Genomic DNA, 17,355 nt, shown 5'->3' with positions numbered 1-17,355 from the left:
GCAGGCTCTAGAGCGCAGGCTCAGTAGTTGTGGCACACGGGCTTAGTTGCTCCGCGGCATGTGGGATCTTCCCGGACCAGGGCTTGGACCCTGTCCCCTGCATCGGCAGGCGGATTCTTAACCACTGCACCACCAAGGAAGTCCCTTAATTTTAATTTTTATTGGAGTATAGTTGCTTTACAGTGTTGTGTTAGTGTCTGCTGTGCAGCAAAGTCAATCAGTTATATGTATACATGTATCCCCTCTTTTTTAGATTTCCTTCCCATTTAGGTCACCAAAGAGCATTGAGAGTTCCCTGTGCTGTACAGCAGGTTCTCGTTAGTTATCCGTTTTATACATAGTAGTGTATATGTGTCAGTCCCAATCTCCCAATTCATCCCATCCTCCCCCATTTGGTATCCACACATTTGTTCTCTACATCTCTGTCTCTGTTTCTGCTTTGCAAATAAGTTCATTTGTACCGTTTTTCTAGATTCCAAGGAGCACTTTTTAAAACGTTTGAGTTAGGGAGTTCCCTGGCGGTCCAGTGGTCAGGATTCGGTGCTTTCACTGTTGCGGCCCTGGTTCAGTCCTGGTTGCGGAATTAAGATCCCATAAGTTGCATGGTGTGGCAAAAAAAAAAAAAAAAAAAAAAAAAAAGAAAATTTAGGTTAAATTGGAGTTAGAAATAAAGATACAGTTCTTCCTATTTTCCTAACCCCATGAATGGATGTCTGAAGTGTATCATTAAAAAAACCCAAAACTTTTCTTTAAATGCACACTGCTCTCTCCAGAGCAGCTTTCCCTTCAGGAAAATATGGCCCTCGAAGTCCTTGACATCCCGTGAGTGGTTTGACCTGTGAGAATATCGACAGGCCGAGAACCTTGCGGACTTTCCTGAGTCCTGGAACACACCCAACAGTGCTGTCCCGTAAGCTGGTGGACTGCAGTGGGCCAGGACTTGCTCTGCACCTAAAGATATCTCCACATACATTGTACTTTTTGATGTGGAGCTTTCCCGTGTGTGAAAAGAAACCGTTAGCACAGAGTCCAGCTGCACGTGATGTTGTCAGGCTTGAATCACTTATGGCACGAGCCACAGTAGTCATTTTTAGTTATACCCCTTATTATTGGGATCTTTTTTCAATGTTTTAACAACATTTATCTGAAGTAAATATGTAAGGATCATCTAAACTACTACATGTGAAGGGAAGTACTTGGAAAATTCTTGGTTTAATTTCTTGTACTTACTATGTTAATAAGTTATGAGAAAAGAAAGATCAGCCTTTTAAAATTAAACTGAGGAAATCCTCGAAAGGAGCTTTATCACATGGACAGAAAAACTTTATTAAAACTTTTACACATTCTGTCTGAGGAACGTCTTCAGAGGTGTTGTATATGCCAGTTGCCTTATACTTTGTGATCTTTTGTTGTCTTGTTTCTTTCATAGCCAAAGACCACCACAGTCATTAAAGGATTATTTTTGTTACTGTAGTTTTGGGAGTGAGGATGGAAAAGATAGCTGTCTGTTTTAGGATAAACTGAAGATAAAATTCTTTGACAAATTTAATACATTACAATAAAAACAAGAGTCCAATTTAAAATAATTTATCACACTGTGAAGCTAAAAATTGTTGTGAGACAATACAGGCTTATCCAAAATTAATTAAATTTGTGATGCTCAATAAGATAAGCAAGTGTTCTTTTTTTTTTAATAAAGGTAACATTCACAAGTTTCTTATTTATTTATTTATTTATTGGCTGCGTTGGGTCTTTGTTGCTGCGCATGGGCTTTCTCTAGTTGTGGTGAGTGGGGGCTACTCTTCGTTGTGGTGCGTGGACTTCTTATTGCGGTGGCTTCTCTTATTGCAGAGCATGGGCTTCTAGGCATGCGGGCTCTAGAGCGCAGGCTCAGTAGTTATGGAGCATGGGCTTAGTTGCACCGCGGTATGTGGGATCTTCCCGGACCAGGGCTCGAACTCGTGTCCTCTGCATTGGCAGGTGGATTCTTAACCACTGTGCCACCAGGAAAGTCCAGCAGGTGTCCTTAAGTGTAAATTTTTCTAGTGACATTGGTCTATTCCCACAATATCCTATTGCAGATGCTGCCATGATTCACTGAAAATGCTACTCATATCAGAGTTCTGTTTCGGGGTTATTTGTTTAAGTACAGGCAAATAAAAGCTCCTACTTTTAATAATTTTATTTGCTTATGCAGAATGCCATGTGTATCAGAGTTTCAAAGCACAATTTAAGTACGGCAGAAGATTCTGACACGTATTTGCTTCTCCTACTACATAGATTACAGACATACAGATATATATGTAGTGGTTTATATTCACACATATATGTATATATACATACATGTGAACTCTTCATTGAAGAATTATACGTATTATAAGTATACGTATCAGTGAATTTTCACAAGCTGCATTTACCCATCTAACCTGCATTCCATCAAGAAACAGAACGTTACCAGCGCCCTAGAAACTCCTCTTCATGTTCCTTTCCCAGTGCTGCCTGCCCTTCCCCTCAAGGGTAACCTCTGTCCTGACTTCTTAAGGCAGAGGTTGGTTTTCAGTTTTGCCTATTTTTGTTCTTTATATAAATGTAATCATGTCATATATACTCTTGCTCTCACTTTTACATAAGGTCAAATTTATGGAATTTAAAAACATAGGCAGGGAGATTGGTTCAAGAGTAGAGGACGTTCTCTCACTCCCTCTTGCCAGAGCACCGGAATCACAACTAACTGCTGAACAGTCATCGACAGGAAGATACTGGAACTCACCAAAAAAGATACCCCACATCCAAAGACAAAGGAGAAGCCACAATGAGACTGTAGGAGGGGCACAACCACAATAAAATCAAATCCCATAACTGCTGGGTGGGTGACTCACAGACTGGAGAACACTTATACCACAGAAGTCCACCCACTGGAGTGAAGGTTCTGAGCCCCACGTCAGGCTTCCCAACCTGGGGGTCCGGCAACGGGAGGAGGAATTTCTAGAGAATCAGACTTTGAAGGTAACTGGGATTTGACTGCAGGACTTCAATAGGACTGGGGGAAACAGAGACTCCACTCTTGGAGGGCACACACAAAGTAGTATGTGCATCGGGACCCAGGGGAAGGAGCAGTGACCCCATAGGAGACTAAACCAGACTTACCTGCTAGTGTTGGAGGGTCTCCTGCAGAGGTGGGGTGTGGCTGTGTCTCATGGTGAGGACAAGGACACGGGCAGCAGGAATTCTGGGAAGTACTCCTCGGCGTGAGCCCTCCTGGAGAAGACTCAAATCAATAAAATTAGAAATGAAAAAGGAGAAGTTACAACAGACACCGTAGAAATACAAAGCATCCCAAGAGACTACTACAAGCAACTCTATACCAATAAAATGGACAACCTGGAAGAAATGGACAAATTCTTAGAAAGGTATAACCTTCCAAGACTGAACCAGCAAGAAATAGAAAATATGAACAGACCAATCACAAGTAATGAAATTGAAACTGTGATTAAGAATCTTCCAACAAACAAAAGTCCAGGACCAGATGGCTTCACAGGTGAATTCTGTCAAACATTTAGAGAAGAGCTAACACCATCCTTCTCAAACTCTTCCAAAAAATTGTAGAGGAAGGAACACTCCCAGACTTATTCTATGAGGCCACCATCACCCTGATACCAAAACCAGACAAAGACACTACAAAAAAAGAAAATTACAGACCAATATCACTGATGAATATAGATGCAAAAATCCTCAACAAAATACTAGCAGATTCCAACAACACATTAAAAGGATCATACATCATGATCAAGTGGGATTTATCCCAGGGATGCAAGGATTCTTCAATATACGCAAATCACTCGATGTGATACACCATATTAACAAATTGAAGAATGAAAACCATATGATCATCTCAATAGATGCAGAAAAAGCTTTGACAAAATTTAGCACCCATTTATGATAAAAACTCTCCAGAAAATGGGCATAGAGGGAACCTATCTCAACATAATAAAGGTCGTATATGACAAACCCACAGCAGGCCTCATTCTCAATGGTGAAAAACTGTAAGTATTTCCTCTAAGATCAGGAACAAGACAAGGATGTCCACTCTCACCACTATTATTCCACATAGTTTTGGAAGTCCTAGCCATGGCAATCAGAGAAGAAAAAGAAATAAAAGGAATACAAATTGGAAAAGAAGAGGTAAAACTGTCACTGTTTGCAGATGACATGATACTATACATAGAGAATCCTAAAGATGCCACCAGAAAACTAGAGCTAATCAATGAATTAGGTAAAGTTGCAGGATACAAAATTAATGCACAGAAATCTGTTGCATTCCTATACACTAATGATGAAAAATCTGAAAGAGAAATTAGGAAACACTCCCATTTACCACTGCAACAAAAAGAATAAAGTACCTCGGAGTAAACCTACCTAGGGAGACAAATGACCTGTATGCAGAAAACTATAAGACACTGACGAAAGAAATTAAAGGTGATACCAACAGATGGAGACATATACTATGTTCTTGGATTGGAAGAATCAATATTGTGAAAGTGACAATATTACTCAAAGCAATCTATAGATTCAATGCAGTCCCTACCAAATTACCAATGGCATTTTTTACAGAACTAGAACAAAGAATCTTAAAATTTGTATGGAGACATAAAAGACCCCAAATAGCCAAAGCAGTCTTGAGGGAAAAAAAATGGAGGTGGAGGAATCAGACTCCCTAACTTCAGACTATACTACAAAGCTACAGTAATGAAGACAATATGGTACTGGCACAAAAACAGATATAAATCAGTGGAACAGTATAGAAAGCCCAGAGATAAACCCACACACCTGTGGTCAACTAATCTATGACAAAGGAGGCAAGGATATACAATGGAGAAAAGACAGTCTCTTGAGTAAGTGGCGCTGGGAAAACTGGATAGCTACATGTAAAAGAATGAAATTAGAACATTCCCTAACACCATACACGAAAATAAACTCAAAATGGATTAAAGACCTAAAGGTAAGACCAGACAGTATAAAACTCTTAGAGGTAAACATAGGAAGAACACTCTGACATAAATCACAGCAAGATCTTTTTCTTTTTTTTTTTTTTTTTTTTTTGCGGTACGCGGGCCTCTCACTGTTGTGGCCTTTCCCGTTGCAGAGCTCCAGACGCGCAGGCTCAGCGGCCATGGCTCATAGGCTCAGCCACTCCACGGCATGTGGGATCTTCCCGGACCGGGGCACAAACCCGTGTCCCCTGCTTCGGCAGGCAGACTCTCAACCACTGCGCCACCAGGGAAGTCCAGCAAGGTCTTTTTTGATCCACCTTCTAGAGAAATGGAAATAAAAACAAAAATAAACAAATGGGACCTAATGAAACTTCAAAGCTTTTGCAAAGCAAAGGAAACTACAAACAGGATGAAAAGACAACCCTCAGAATGGGAGAAAATATTTGCAAAGGAATCAACGGACAAAGGATTAATCTTCAAAATATATAAACAGCTCATGCAGCTCAAATTAAAAAAACAAACAACCCAATCCATAAATGGGCAGAAGACCTAAACAGACATTTTTCCAAAGAAGACATACAGATGGCCAAGAAGCACATGAAAAGCTGCTCAACATCACTGATTATGAGAGAAATGCAAATCAAAACTACAGTGAGGTATCACCTCACACCAGTTAGAATGGGCAGCATCGGAAAATCTACAAACAACAAATGCTGGAGAGGGTGTGGAGAAAAGGGAACCCTCTTGCACTGTTGGTGGGAATGTAAATTGATACAGCCACTATGGAGAACAGTGTGGAGTTTCCTTAAAAAACTAAAAATAGAATGACCATATGACCCAGAAATCTCACTACTGGGCATATACCCAGGGAAAACCATAATTCCAAAAGACACATGCACCCCAGTGTTCATTGCAGCACTATTTACAATAGCCAGTTCATGGAAGTAACCTAAATGCCCATCGACAGATGAATGGATAAATAAGATGTGGTACATATATACAATGGAATATTACTCAGCCATAAAACGGAACGAAATTGCTTCATTTGTAGAGACGTGGATGGATCTAGAGACTGTCACACAGAGTGAAGTAAGTCAGAAAGAGAAAAACAAATATCGTATATTAACACATACATGTGGAACCTAGAAAAATGGTGCAGATGAACCAGTTTGCAGGGCAGAAATTGAGGCACAGATGTAGAGAACAAACGTATGGACAGCAAGCGGGGAAAGCGGCAGGGGGGTCGTGGTGGTGCTGTGATGAATTGGGAGATCGGGATTGACATACATACACTAATATGTATAAAATGGATAACTAGTAAGAACCTGCTGTATAAAAGAATAAAATTCAAAAAAAGAAAGCAATGCAAAAAAAGATGTTCATCACTGCTAGTCATTAAGGAAATGCAAATTAAAACCACAATGAAACAGCATTACACACCTATGAGAATGGCTAAAATTAAAAAAGCACTCCCACTTGTCAAAGTGCTGATGGGGCTGGAGAGCAAATATACATTGCTGCCGGGAGTGCGAAATGGCGCAGCCGCTCTGGAGAACAGTTTGGTAGTTTCTTACCAAGTAAATATCCACTCACCATATGACCCATCAGTCCCTCTCTTGGGTGTTTACAGTAGAAAAGTGAAATTTTCAGTTCACACACTGGAAACAATCCACATGGCCCTCCAGCGGTGAATGTGGTATATCCATACCATGGAATAAGTCAGCGATAAAAATGAAAGAACTGCTCTTGATACACCAGTAACTTGGATGAATCTCAAAGGCATTATGCTGAGAAAAAGAAGCCAGTGTCAAAAGATCCATTTATGTGACGTTCTCATAAAGCTTAGGGATAGCGGACGGATCAGGAGTTTTCAGAAGTTAGGGGTGGGAAGAGGTTGTGACAGCAAAAAGAGCACGGAGGGAGGTTTCTGGACTGGGAGAATTGTTTTGTGTTCTGATTGTAGTGGTGGCTGCGTGAATCTAGACCTGTGTTAAAATTCATTGCATCGTATACCAAAAAGTCAATTTTACTGTGTGATAATTTTTTTTAAAGTAAAAGAAAACCAATTTTAATGAGTTGGAATTTAGTTGAATATGAGGCCTCATAGAATTTGCCATCTCTGTTTCTGTTGAATATAAAAAAAATTGAGCTGCTGAGTACAAAAAATTTTGAATAAAAATATTTTTGGTGTATTTAAAAAAACCCAAAAAACCAAAAAAAAAAACACATAGGCATAGGAAACCCAAGGGTTGCAGATGTACTAGGGTGCTGGCCCATGATGAGGGCTGGGGAGGTGACAGGGTACAGGCAGCAGGGTTGCAGGATGCGGGGGGGAAGAGAAGGGAAAGTGAGAACAATGACAAATTGAAGGGCCTTGCATCGGCCGGTGGGAGTGTGCCGTGCAGTGAATAATAGTGAACAAGTTACGTCTGAGACCGTTTGTGTGATTCATCCACGTTGGTACATGGAGCTGTAGATCCATTTATGATCATTGCTGTATTGTATTCCATCATACAAGTATGTCCCAACTCATCTGTTCTATTTTTGATGGGCTTTTTGGGGCTATTACTGCTGCTTTGGACTTTTCTTCTGCCTGTCTTTTCAAGAATGTCCAGATGCATTTCTGTTAGGCTTATACCTCAGAGTGGAGTTGGTATGTCAGAAGGGGTACATTATGTTCGGTTTTAGTAGATACTGCCAAATCATGTTTAAAAGTTGTTATACCAACTTATATTAGTATGTGAAGATGCCGGTTCTCGTTGCTGCAGGTCCTTGCCAGTACTTGGTATTGTCTATTTTTCATCGTAGCCACTCTGTTGGAGCTTCATGGTATCACAGAATGACTAGTTTGCACTCTTCAGATGATTCATGAAGTCGAGCATTTGGATATCTTGTCTTTTCACACGTCCTCTTTTGTTGTATTTCAAAGCAGACTCCTGCTTTGAATTTGGCAGAGAGAAAATGTTAACTCTTCCCTCTTGAATGTACCTGAAGATAACAAGAAAATTAAACAATATAGAAATGAAATAAGCAAGAACAGTCCAGGAAACAAAGACCACAGTGAGTAAGAGGAGGTGGAAGGATGATGGATTTCTCATTGTGTAGATGGAGTCGCAGATAAACTATAAATAAGAGCAGGATAATAGAAGTGTCGTTACGTGTAAACTTTGAAGATAGATACATCTCAGAGAGGGTCACAGTAAAACCAGGTGATATGGTGTGGGTGAGAATGGGCAGAGGCCTACCAGGTAATTCAAGGGGAAAGAGAGCAGTGCAGTAACAGCATGATGTGAGCCTTAGAAAAAGCACTTTATCATGACAGAGAGTGCAGTTCATAATTAAAATCAAATAGGAAGTCAGCTTTCATAAAAGAAAAAAACCCCAACACGATTGTAGGAAATGGCAGGAGACAGAGACCACACACTCGCCACGGGGAGCGTTAACTTCTCTGTCTCATTCAGTGAGTGCTCACCGGGACAAAAATAAGGGAGGACATAGCACATTTACATGACATCATGGAAATTTGCTCTAACCAGTACAAACCAGGAGAAAAGATTGCCGACTCCTGCAACAAAAGACTACTTTCCTTATTATGAAAGGAGCTTCTGTTTAAAAAAAAAAGAAAGATCACAACCTGACAGAAAAATGAGCAAAGAATAAGAGCATAGTTCATAGAAAAGAGAGTTCGAAATGGCTTCTAAACATGTGAACATGTGCTTTCTGTCATTTGCAACACGGTCAGTGCAGATCTGAAGCAATGAGTATATACATGCACGTAGATACGGAGAACGTCATCAAGCTCTGTCTTTTACTGCGTGGACATTATAACCTCAAGGAGATGTTCTTTCCGCCCATCAGCTGGGAAGAGATAAAACACTTGATCGCCCAGTGTGTGGGCACAGGTGGGAGACATGAGGTGGCTGCCTGTTGGTGGCGTTGATGTTGCTGAAGTTCTGATGTAGTTTTCCTCTTGGTTCAACACAGGAACTTAATCTGAGTATTATTTAATCCTGAACATTTGTCTTCTAAACAGACACCTTGCAAGGAATAATTTAATTGGAAATGGTTTAGTGTTACTAAAGATGTCTTTTAAAAGGACTTAGGTAGGTCTTTCTTTGCATGTGCCCCAAAATAGTAGTCTGTATGCGTACATTTAGTCAGTGATTGTCTCCCGAGTTGATGATAATGGTCAGAATGTTTCGGCTCTGATTATAGACGAAAAGCCCTAACAGCGGTGTCTGTACAATTAGCCATGTTATAAAGGGGTTACTAATTGTTTTGAAAATTGTCAACCATCTAATAAGTGATGCAGTCATAATAACACCTGCCACCGGTACTTCTTCAGTGGAAAACATTTACTGAGTACCATCTGTGTACAAGATGACCCTCGAGGTGCAGAGGGGCAGGGATGCGTTGTGGTGATGAGTTAACGCAGCTCTTTTCCTTCACTCGGGATGACTGTCCTTTACTAAGGGTTAACTAGCTGGCCTCCTTCTCTGTAAACCAGGTAAAAGTGGGATGCCAGCTTCATCACCAGACAGCATCCCTAATGATAACAGTGACCCCTAACAGGTGAATTGCAGCTGCATGAGGATGAACTGTATGTAAACCCCTGTGAGAAACCGCAGCTCGGGGTTTCCCCGTGGGTGATGACTCTTGTTACTGGGTTTGTCCCTGGTGGGTCCTGGAGGTTGTGCCTCTGGTGTTGTTACAAGAGACGCTACCTCCTGTGGGGCCTGGGCTTCTCAGCCAAGGTGGGTACCACGTGCCCGTTTGAATCTGGACCCCTCAGGAGGGTCAAAGGCAGTAGCTCCTGGGCTTGGCTGGGACCCTGCCCTTCCTGCCGCAGCTCTGCTTTCTGCCCAGCAGACAGATGCCAAGCATGGCCTACCGTGTCTTGTGAGTCTGAATGTTTAACTGAGCTTAAGATGACCACCTCATGGGTTATATTTGTTTGAATAGAAATTGAAAAGTAAATAATGATGAAAAAAACGTGACAGCCTCTGTGAAGGACACCTTGGCAATTAAAAAATAAATCATACATATAGATGACTCACACATGCCCTTCTAGGATTTTGCTCTCTTGATACACAGCCACACATACTGTAGGCAACTGGTGTAAGATGGTCACTGTAGCTTCGCTGGTAAAGCAGAAGATGAGAAAAAACTGCATGTCCATTAAAAGGAAAGTACGGACATAAATTGTAGCATAGCCACACAATGGAGTATTCTACAGTGGAATTGGAATTGTTAGAAAGAGTGCAGTGGACTTACTCGTACTGAATTTTCCCCAAGATAGTTTGTGAAGTGAAAAAGGCAATATTCAGAATAGTGTTCATGCTGTTGATGTTTAGAAAAACAACACAAACATGCTCACATATGCCCAGAATAACTGCACATTTACATAGCAAATTGGCCAAGAGAGGTTGCCTATGGGGTGGGGAGGGAGGGAGACCCCCTTCCTTTTTTTCTTGTGACATTGTTGGGAGCCCCGTGTCCCTGCCTCTCAGGTTAAGAGTTACAAATGCAGTTGGAGCCCCCGTGCGCCCCGCCTGGTTGTGTTTGCCTCTCCCGTCTCTGCCTGCGTTGTCCCCCAAGGGCAAACCTGAATTTGATGTTTATCATTCTCACGTCAGTCTTTATACCTTCGCAGCACAGATAGGGAAATGGACACACAGGTTGTGGTATAGTCATACTGTACGCAGGATGTGATCCAGCGGTGATGATAAAGGAGTTTTCATTTGCACGTGTCAGTGTGGATGAATCTCAGAAGCCTGTGGTTGAGCAAGACATGCTTTCTTTTTGAATGTGTACTTTGTATACATTCAAAACAGACGAATCCTTCAGGATCTAGGGATTTAGATTGTGTTTGATTTTGATAAAATGTCAGTATGTTACATGTTTTTCTTTTTCCTTCTCTTTGCTGATTTGTGTTGCAAATGTAGTTTTACAAGGGTGCCATGGTTTTGAATATTATGAGAAATGAAACCCATGGGTTAAAGATTTAGTGACGATTGACACTTTTGGGGGGGCTGTGGGACAATACTTCTTACCTCTGTTTGATAGTTTATTTGGCAATTCTGATAATTTACAGTATCACGGCTGGGTCCTTCCTCTAGATTACTGCCGTTCACTGATTGCTGCTGTCTTTTTTGGTTTACATTGTAGATTGCCCTCTTGGACTCTCCCACAGCCTTAAGCATGGAGGAGAAACTTCAGCAGAATGAAGCCAGAGTAAGTGATACCTTGACTTGTTATGTTTTTCAGAAAAATCATAGCTTTCAGTATTTTAAGTGCATACTTTTTAGTACTTGCTGTTTGAGACTCATTTTGTTTCTATATGCCACTTAACACTCCGCCCGCCCTCACCCCATTTTTAAAGAAGCACAGCAGTTGACTACCTGTGCATTTCATGTTCTCTGTGACTTAATAAATGGGATTTTTCTGGCACACGATGGTTAACAGCAACTGAGATTCACATGTGGGCTCTCCCACATGGCAGTGAGGCAGCCCCGGCCTTCGGAAGAGGGAGGCTGTGTTCACAGTGGTGGTCCCCGTAGCCTTACCACGACCAGCGTGGAGCTTTTTGTCATCCTTTTACTTTCCAGAGGGAAGTGCAGCACTTGGGGAATCACTGAATACTCCGAGTAGATGCTTAGTTGATCTTAAGCGAGGTGGGATTTGAGGCGGGGGTGGGTGTTCTGGGCTGAAGCCAGTTTGTGTGCTGGTGCTTTCTGAAAACTAGTTTCATGGCTGATCTACTTCTATACTATTTTTGTTTAAAAAATATAACCCTCTGTAAAAGGAGAAACGGCATTAATAACATTTTTGGAGTGAATTTTGTTCACTGTGCTGAATGGTTAAAACAGATTGAGAAAGAAAATTGGATTCTGTTGGTAAAGCTCTTTCAAGAATACACAATATTGAAGATATAAATTGGGTTGTAGTTAGGAACTTGTTGACACTTCCCTGGATAATTATGCTGATTAATTTGCTGATAATAGCATTAGTGAAAACATTAGTTTCTTAATCCCTATTTTTCTCTTGACATTTTGTATTTAGTACTTCAGATTCTCATTTTGAGGGCTTTGAAATGTCTGTATAGTCTTAAATTGTTTCTTACTAATGGTTTTCAGAAATACCTAGCAAGTTAAAAGAAACCAATAAACATTTTAATTTGAATGCATTATACCTGCTGGGACAGAAATGACTGCCCCTCTTGTTCATAACATTTTCTAAATTTTCATCTAGTCTTTGCCGACCTTTTAAAATTGTTTGCCATCTGCTTGGCTATAAATCTTATCAACTGGTCATGTTGTTAGAGGTGGTATCAGACTTTGCAGTTTTAAATTAATTTTATAAATGAAGATTATTTGGTTTAAGTTCAGTAGTGAAAGAAACCCGAGGCATACTTAACGATTTGTTGAAAGCTAGATTATTTGATTGAATTGGAAAAGGATTAACTGGCTTGCGTTTCTTCAGGGAGAATTTATCTGTTGAAATGCTGAAGCGTTTATTGTTAAATGCTTTGTGTTTCTCAGATAAAGTGCCAAAGAGTATCTGTTAACTGATTATTATAAATAAGTAAATTAGTAAATTCATCACCCCAGTCTTTTCCCCTTCTGTAGGGAGAGAAGGCGTAAGAATATTCCCTCTCTGAAAGCTTTTCCAAAACAAAAAGCCCGGTGACTTTTCTTACTTTAGAGGCTGTGGGGCTGGCATCACTCAAGTGATGAAAGGAAGGTAACCAGTACAAATGAGCAAAAATCAGAGTTAGAGAGGCTCAGTTCTGTTTCTTTTGTTTGTTCCAAGAACATGATAGGTTTGACATTAGTAACTAGTTAAGATATTTTATTGAAAACAGTGGTAACGTAGAGCTCCTGTAGTTGTTTGAGGTAAACTGAGGGGTAAAATGAATACCCATTGAATGAATTCAGGTGGGTGAGAGGTGTTCTGGTTTTGCTCTGGATAAACCATCACTCCAGTTCCTCTATTTCGTGTCAGTAACGAACTGTGGTCTTTCATGGAGGTTGCTGACCCACGCCCTTTCCATTTATATTACTTAATGGCCTGTGGGAAGTATCGTCCTCTTAGCAGTGAGAGTATAATCCAGTGTATTCTGTGCCTTCACTTTGACCTGTTTAACTCGGGTAACTTACTGGTGGGAAGACCAGTCAGTTGAACTGGAATGGTATCTGCTGTTGGATGGGTAGGAGGCAGGAATGATGAAGGACAGGAGGGAAAAGGCCTTGGGAGGGTGTGTCCCCCTCTATGCCCCTCAGACGTCACTTTCTTTTAGCCCTAAGTGTATTCATTTTACAGAATTTTCCATTTTTTCCCCTACCTCTCAATCAGGTATCACTTTACTTCTTAATGAATCACTCACTAAGGTCATTTAAAAAGTTGTATGGAACTAGCAGAATATTTTCATTAACTTTGAGAAGCAGTTTCCAACTGTGCTGTGTTCGACAATGGGGCATATTTTCTCCCCTAAGTTACCGCAGACTGGAAAGAAGCTGATTTTTATCAAAAAGTTTTTGCTTTTACTAAGAGTCAATTAAAGAGCCGCCTTTTTTTTTTTTTAAAGATAGACTGAGATTTATAAACCCTATTAATTAGCTACAACAGCAGATTATCTCCTAAAAGAAAACTGCAGTTTCCAAGGTGATTTAATCATCACATCTAATTGGAAAGTAAAGTAAATCACTATTTCTTAGGACCTAAAGTATAATCAGGAAAAATTAACCCATGTAATGGGGCGTTGTCATCTTTGAACTTGTAATTTTGGTTAACATCCAAGGAAGCAGCTTTTATTGAAGTACACCTTGAAAAAGACTGCTGTAAAACTCTAGGCAACTTGACACATTTTTTCCTATTCTTTCCTTTGCCATGATGTAGGTTGTAGGGTAAGATCAGCTTGTTTGATTTATATTTGGTGATGGTTCTTTGAGGCATTGCTACCTAATTATAAAAAAGTATTGTACATTCTTCCATAATCTATAAGAGTTTGGAAACTTTCTGGAAGAAAATCCAAGTAATTTTTTTTGTGGAGCAATCGGATATGTATGTTTTTTCTTTTAGGTTCAAGAATTGACCAAGGAATGGACAAATAAGTGGAATGAAACCCAAAATATTTTGAAAGTAAGGACTATAAAAAAGTGTCATGATCTTACTGTGCTGGCTTAAGTAGGTAAAACTTCTTTTCTTTCTCCCTCAAAATGGCGATTGTGTGCTTTGCTTTAAGGTAAGATCAGTGGAATTGATTAGTGACTTTTGGGAGGTTGGGACTCTGGTTTGATTTTGAAGAAATGGGAAAGGGAGCTATTAGTCATTAAAAGCTGTGTGTTTAGGGGTAATGCTGATACTTAAGGTATTTGCTCTCACTTGTGGAGTTTTTCCGTCTTTGAGTCAGCACATATTAAATTCCATTTAATATTCAAGGGCACCCACTTTGCCTTTCTGCTTTTATTAAACCCAATATAAAAGCAATATGTTAAATAAAAAAATACTTCTCATGGCAGTATTGTGGAATATTTGTGCATAGCATGGCTAGACTTCAGAAATTTCTCAACTAGTAATTTCCTATTGGAATTTTTTTCTGTATGTCTCAAAGGCTAGGCAGTGATGGTCTGCATTCTTGGCAAGATTCATGGTGAAAAGATGTCAGTAATGGCCTCCGAGTTTCATACTCTGTGCTTCAAAATACACGTTTCTTTGCGGTCCCATTTTTTGCTGAGGTGGTAGGAAACTCGTGTCATCCGTGGAGGGTCAGCCACGTTAGGTTTGAGGTTCAGACTGGAATTTTATGCTTTGATAGCGTCTGTCTGTCCTTACACATGAGAGAAGACGATTCAGAGGTGATTGGTGAATCCTGGGTTTGCTTTTGAGGTCTGTTGAGGTAAAACTTTCCCAAAGGACGGAATCTCCCTTGAATATTGGCGAGGCTGGATAGATGAGGTTTAGCTATGTGCCTTGGCAGAAGCCTGACTTGGACGCCGTTCACGTGAAGAGGGGGCACCTGGTGACCGTTTCACAGGGGAAACTTTTGAAGACCTGGAGTAGCCATTGAGTTACTCTCTCTGAGAGTGGGGTCAGCATTATATTATGTAAAGTTTCCTTGTACCATTTAGGCAAGCTGGCCTGCTCTGGGGGCTACAAAGCTTACTTCTCATGAGTGGGGTTGAGCTGCAGTCCTCGGTGGCCATGGGTCATGATTGGTCCTGGAGGTATTCTTTCCAGTTGCAGGAAGCCCTGCAGTAAGTGAGGCTTCTGCGTCCAAGCTTTTCTTTCCTCCTGATGATGATAATGTTGTGTTATTTTGAGGTACTTTCTCAGCGTTTGTTTTTTTGAGAGGTTTTCGTGCAGGAAACTGAGCAAAGACTTCAGTTGCATTTCTGAAGAGTCAGGTGGGGAATAAGCACCAGCAAAGATGTGACTGTTTTCATCGTTTATGTTGCATCAACTTGGAGAAGTAGTGCTGCAGCCCCAGACTTAACGTAGCCCAGCCGTTGGACCGTTCAAGGCACCACGTATACTTTCCTCAGCAAATTTGCCAGAAAGGGAGGACTGAAATCTGCTGCACGTAAGGAAAGGAGAAATCTAGTATCTAGCTCTTTGAAAAGCCATTAGTATATAGTGCCTTTTAGCACAGAAGGCAATGCCGCAGTGAATGCAGATTGCAGCCCATCTGCCTGGTCTCGCCTTGTCACCGTGGTGTAAGGGTTTTACAACAGCCTTGCAGAGCTATCCACACTGAGTCACCATGGTGAACCCCTGAACTTTTGCTCATAATGTTATTCCGGGCCTGGAAACGAAATCCTCCTTCAATTCCAATTCCGTTTTTCATAAATCTTACTATTTTTATTTTGTATAACGTCTGAGATGAGAATAGAGAGGTGTTATGTGCTAGGTGTTAAAGGTTATGGGAAAGGCTAATGATATTTCAGATTTTTCCCTTCGTTTGAGCTGGCAAGCCCTTTGTAGATTTCTCTGCTGGGATCTGTGTTTTAAATCTGGACTTGTTTTCTGCTCACATTTGGTATTTTAAGAGCTGTCTTCATCTCCTATTGGAAGACAGTGCCTGAGGCCTGAGGGGAAGAAGAGAGCTACTCAAATGTTTTTGAAAACATTCTTTGGAAATCGATGGGGAAAGGGATTGTTTTTCGATGAGTTTGTATCTGTGTGGTTTGTGTGATTCCTGTATTTTTGCTGTCTGACTTCTCCTTCATCAGCTCTTGTTCCAGTAATGCTGCATAGAACCCACTCCAACCCAGCGGCTTCGGACAACATTTATTTTCCCTCGCTCACATGCACGTTGGCTGGGGGTCGGCTGGTCTGGTCTGGCTGGGCTTGGATCCCGGCTATGGGCGGCTTCCAGGTCTGTCTCTCATTCTCTTGGACTGGGTGGTTGTCCAGAATGTGACTTATGGTCACGGCCCAGGTAGAAGCAGGTGGGCCTGGTCTTGCAAGCACATTTCAAGCTTCTGCTTGTATCATGGCCAAAGCAAGTCACTTGGCTGAACAGAAAGTCACAGGGGAAGAAGTGTATTTCACCCGTGAAAGGGCCGCGGCAAGGGTGTAAGTGTATAATCCTGCTTTGAGATCAGTGGTTTAATCGACACAGGCCCCTGTTAAAATACAGATCTTTAAATTCTGGGAACTTGCTCCTCTACTGCATTTGCCCATGTTGTAGAGACAGGCTCAGTGAAGCGGTAAATTCCCAAGATTATCTTCGTCATCAGGGCTTGGTCGTTTACTCTGCAACTATATCATCCCTCCCAAGCCCCAAATCCTGAACATCCAAGGAGAGACCTCTGGGGGGAAGACTGAGAGTGAGACCGCCCAGGGGACAGAAGGGAGATACAGGGATACTTCGGTGCCTGTTGGCACAGTGAGAGCCTGCCTTGTTGCTTTTTCTTGCCTGAGCTGTTAGAGGCTCAGAAACCAAGGAGTGACTTTGTTCCCTTGTTTGTGATCTGGTCTGTGGCTTTCCTTGCTGGGGATGAGTGAAGGCCTAGGTGTGTTGAGTGGGGTGAAGAAGGGGTGAAAGGCGCTCGGACGAGAGGTGCCATCTGGGGGCTTCCCTGGTGGCGCAGTGGTTGAGAGTCCGCCTGCCGATGCAGGGGACACAGGTTCGTGCCCTGGTCTGGGAATATCCCACATGCTGTGGAGCGGCTAGGCCCGTGAGCCATGGCCTCTGAGTCTGCACGTCCGGAGCCTGTGCTCTGCAACGGGAGAGGCCACAACGGTGAGAGGCCCGCGTACCGCAAAAAAAAAAAAAAAGAGGTGCCGGCTGTTTGCAGCCGGGCTGGTGGCACCGTGGTGATAACGCACGTGCCTCGGGCTTTGATCTGCCAGCTCCGTC

The 17,355-nt window shown here is 41.6% G+C and overlaps 1 protein-coding gene across 1 annotated transcript in view; it reads left to right on the top strand.

Annotated features, from left to right (window-relative positions):
• The window catches only part of LOC116740472 (kinesin-like protein KIF16B), a 292,307-nt gene that overhangs the window by 51,229 nt on the left and 223,723 nt on the right, over positions 1–17,355 (top strand). Inside the window, exons 11-12 of the mRNA XM_032606120.1 lie at positions 11,160–11,225; positions 14,073–14,132. Coding sequence (XP_032462011.1) covers positions 11,160–11,225; positions 14,073–14,132 — 126 coding nt within the window. The remainder of the gene's footprint in view (positions 1–11,159; positions 11,226–14,072; positions 14,133–17,355) is intronic.

This window comes from Phocoena sinus, chromosome 15 (genome assembly GCF_008692025.1).
Source record: "Phocoena sinus isolate mPhoSin1 chromosome 15, mPhoSin1.pri, whole genome shotgun sequence".
In the NCBI taxonomy this organism is placed as follows: domain Eukaryota; kingdom Metazoa; phylum Chordata; class Mammalia; order Artiodactyla; family Phocoenidae; genus Phocoena; species Phocoena sinus.
This window is presented reverse-complemented; position numbering and strand designations above follow the sequence as displayed.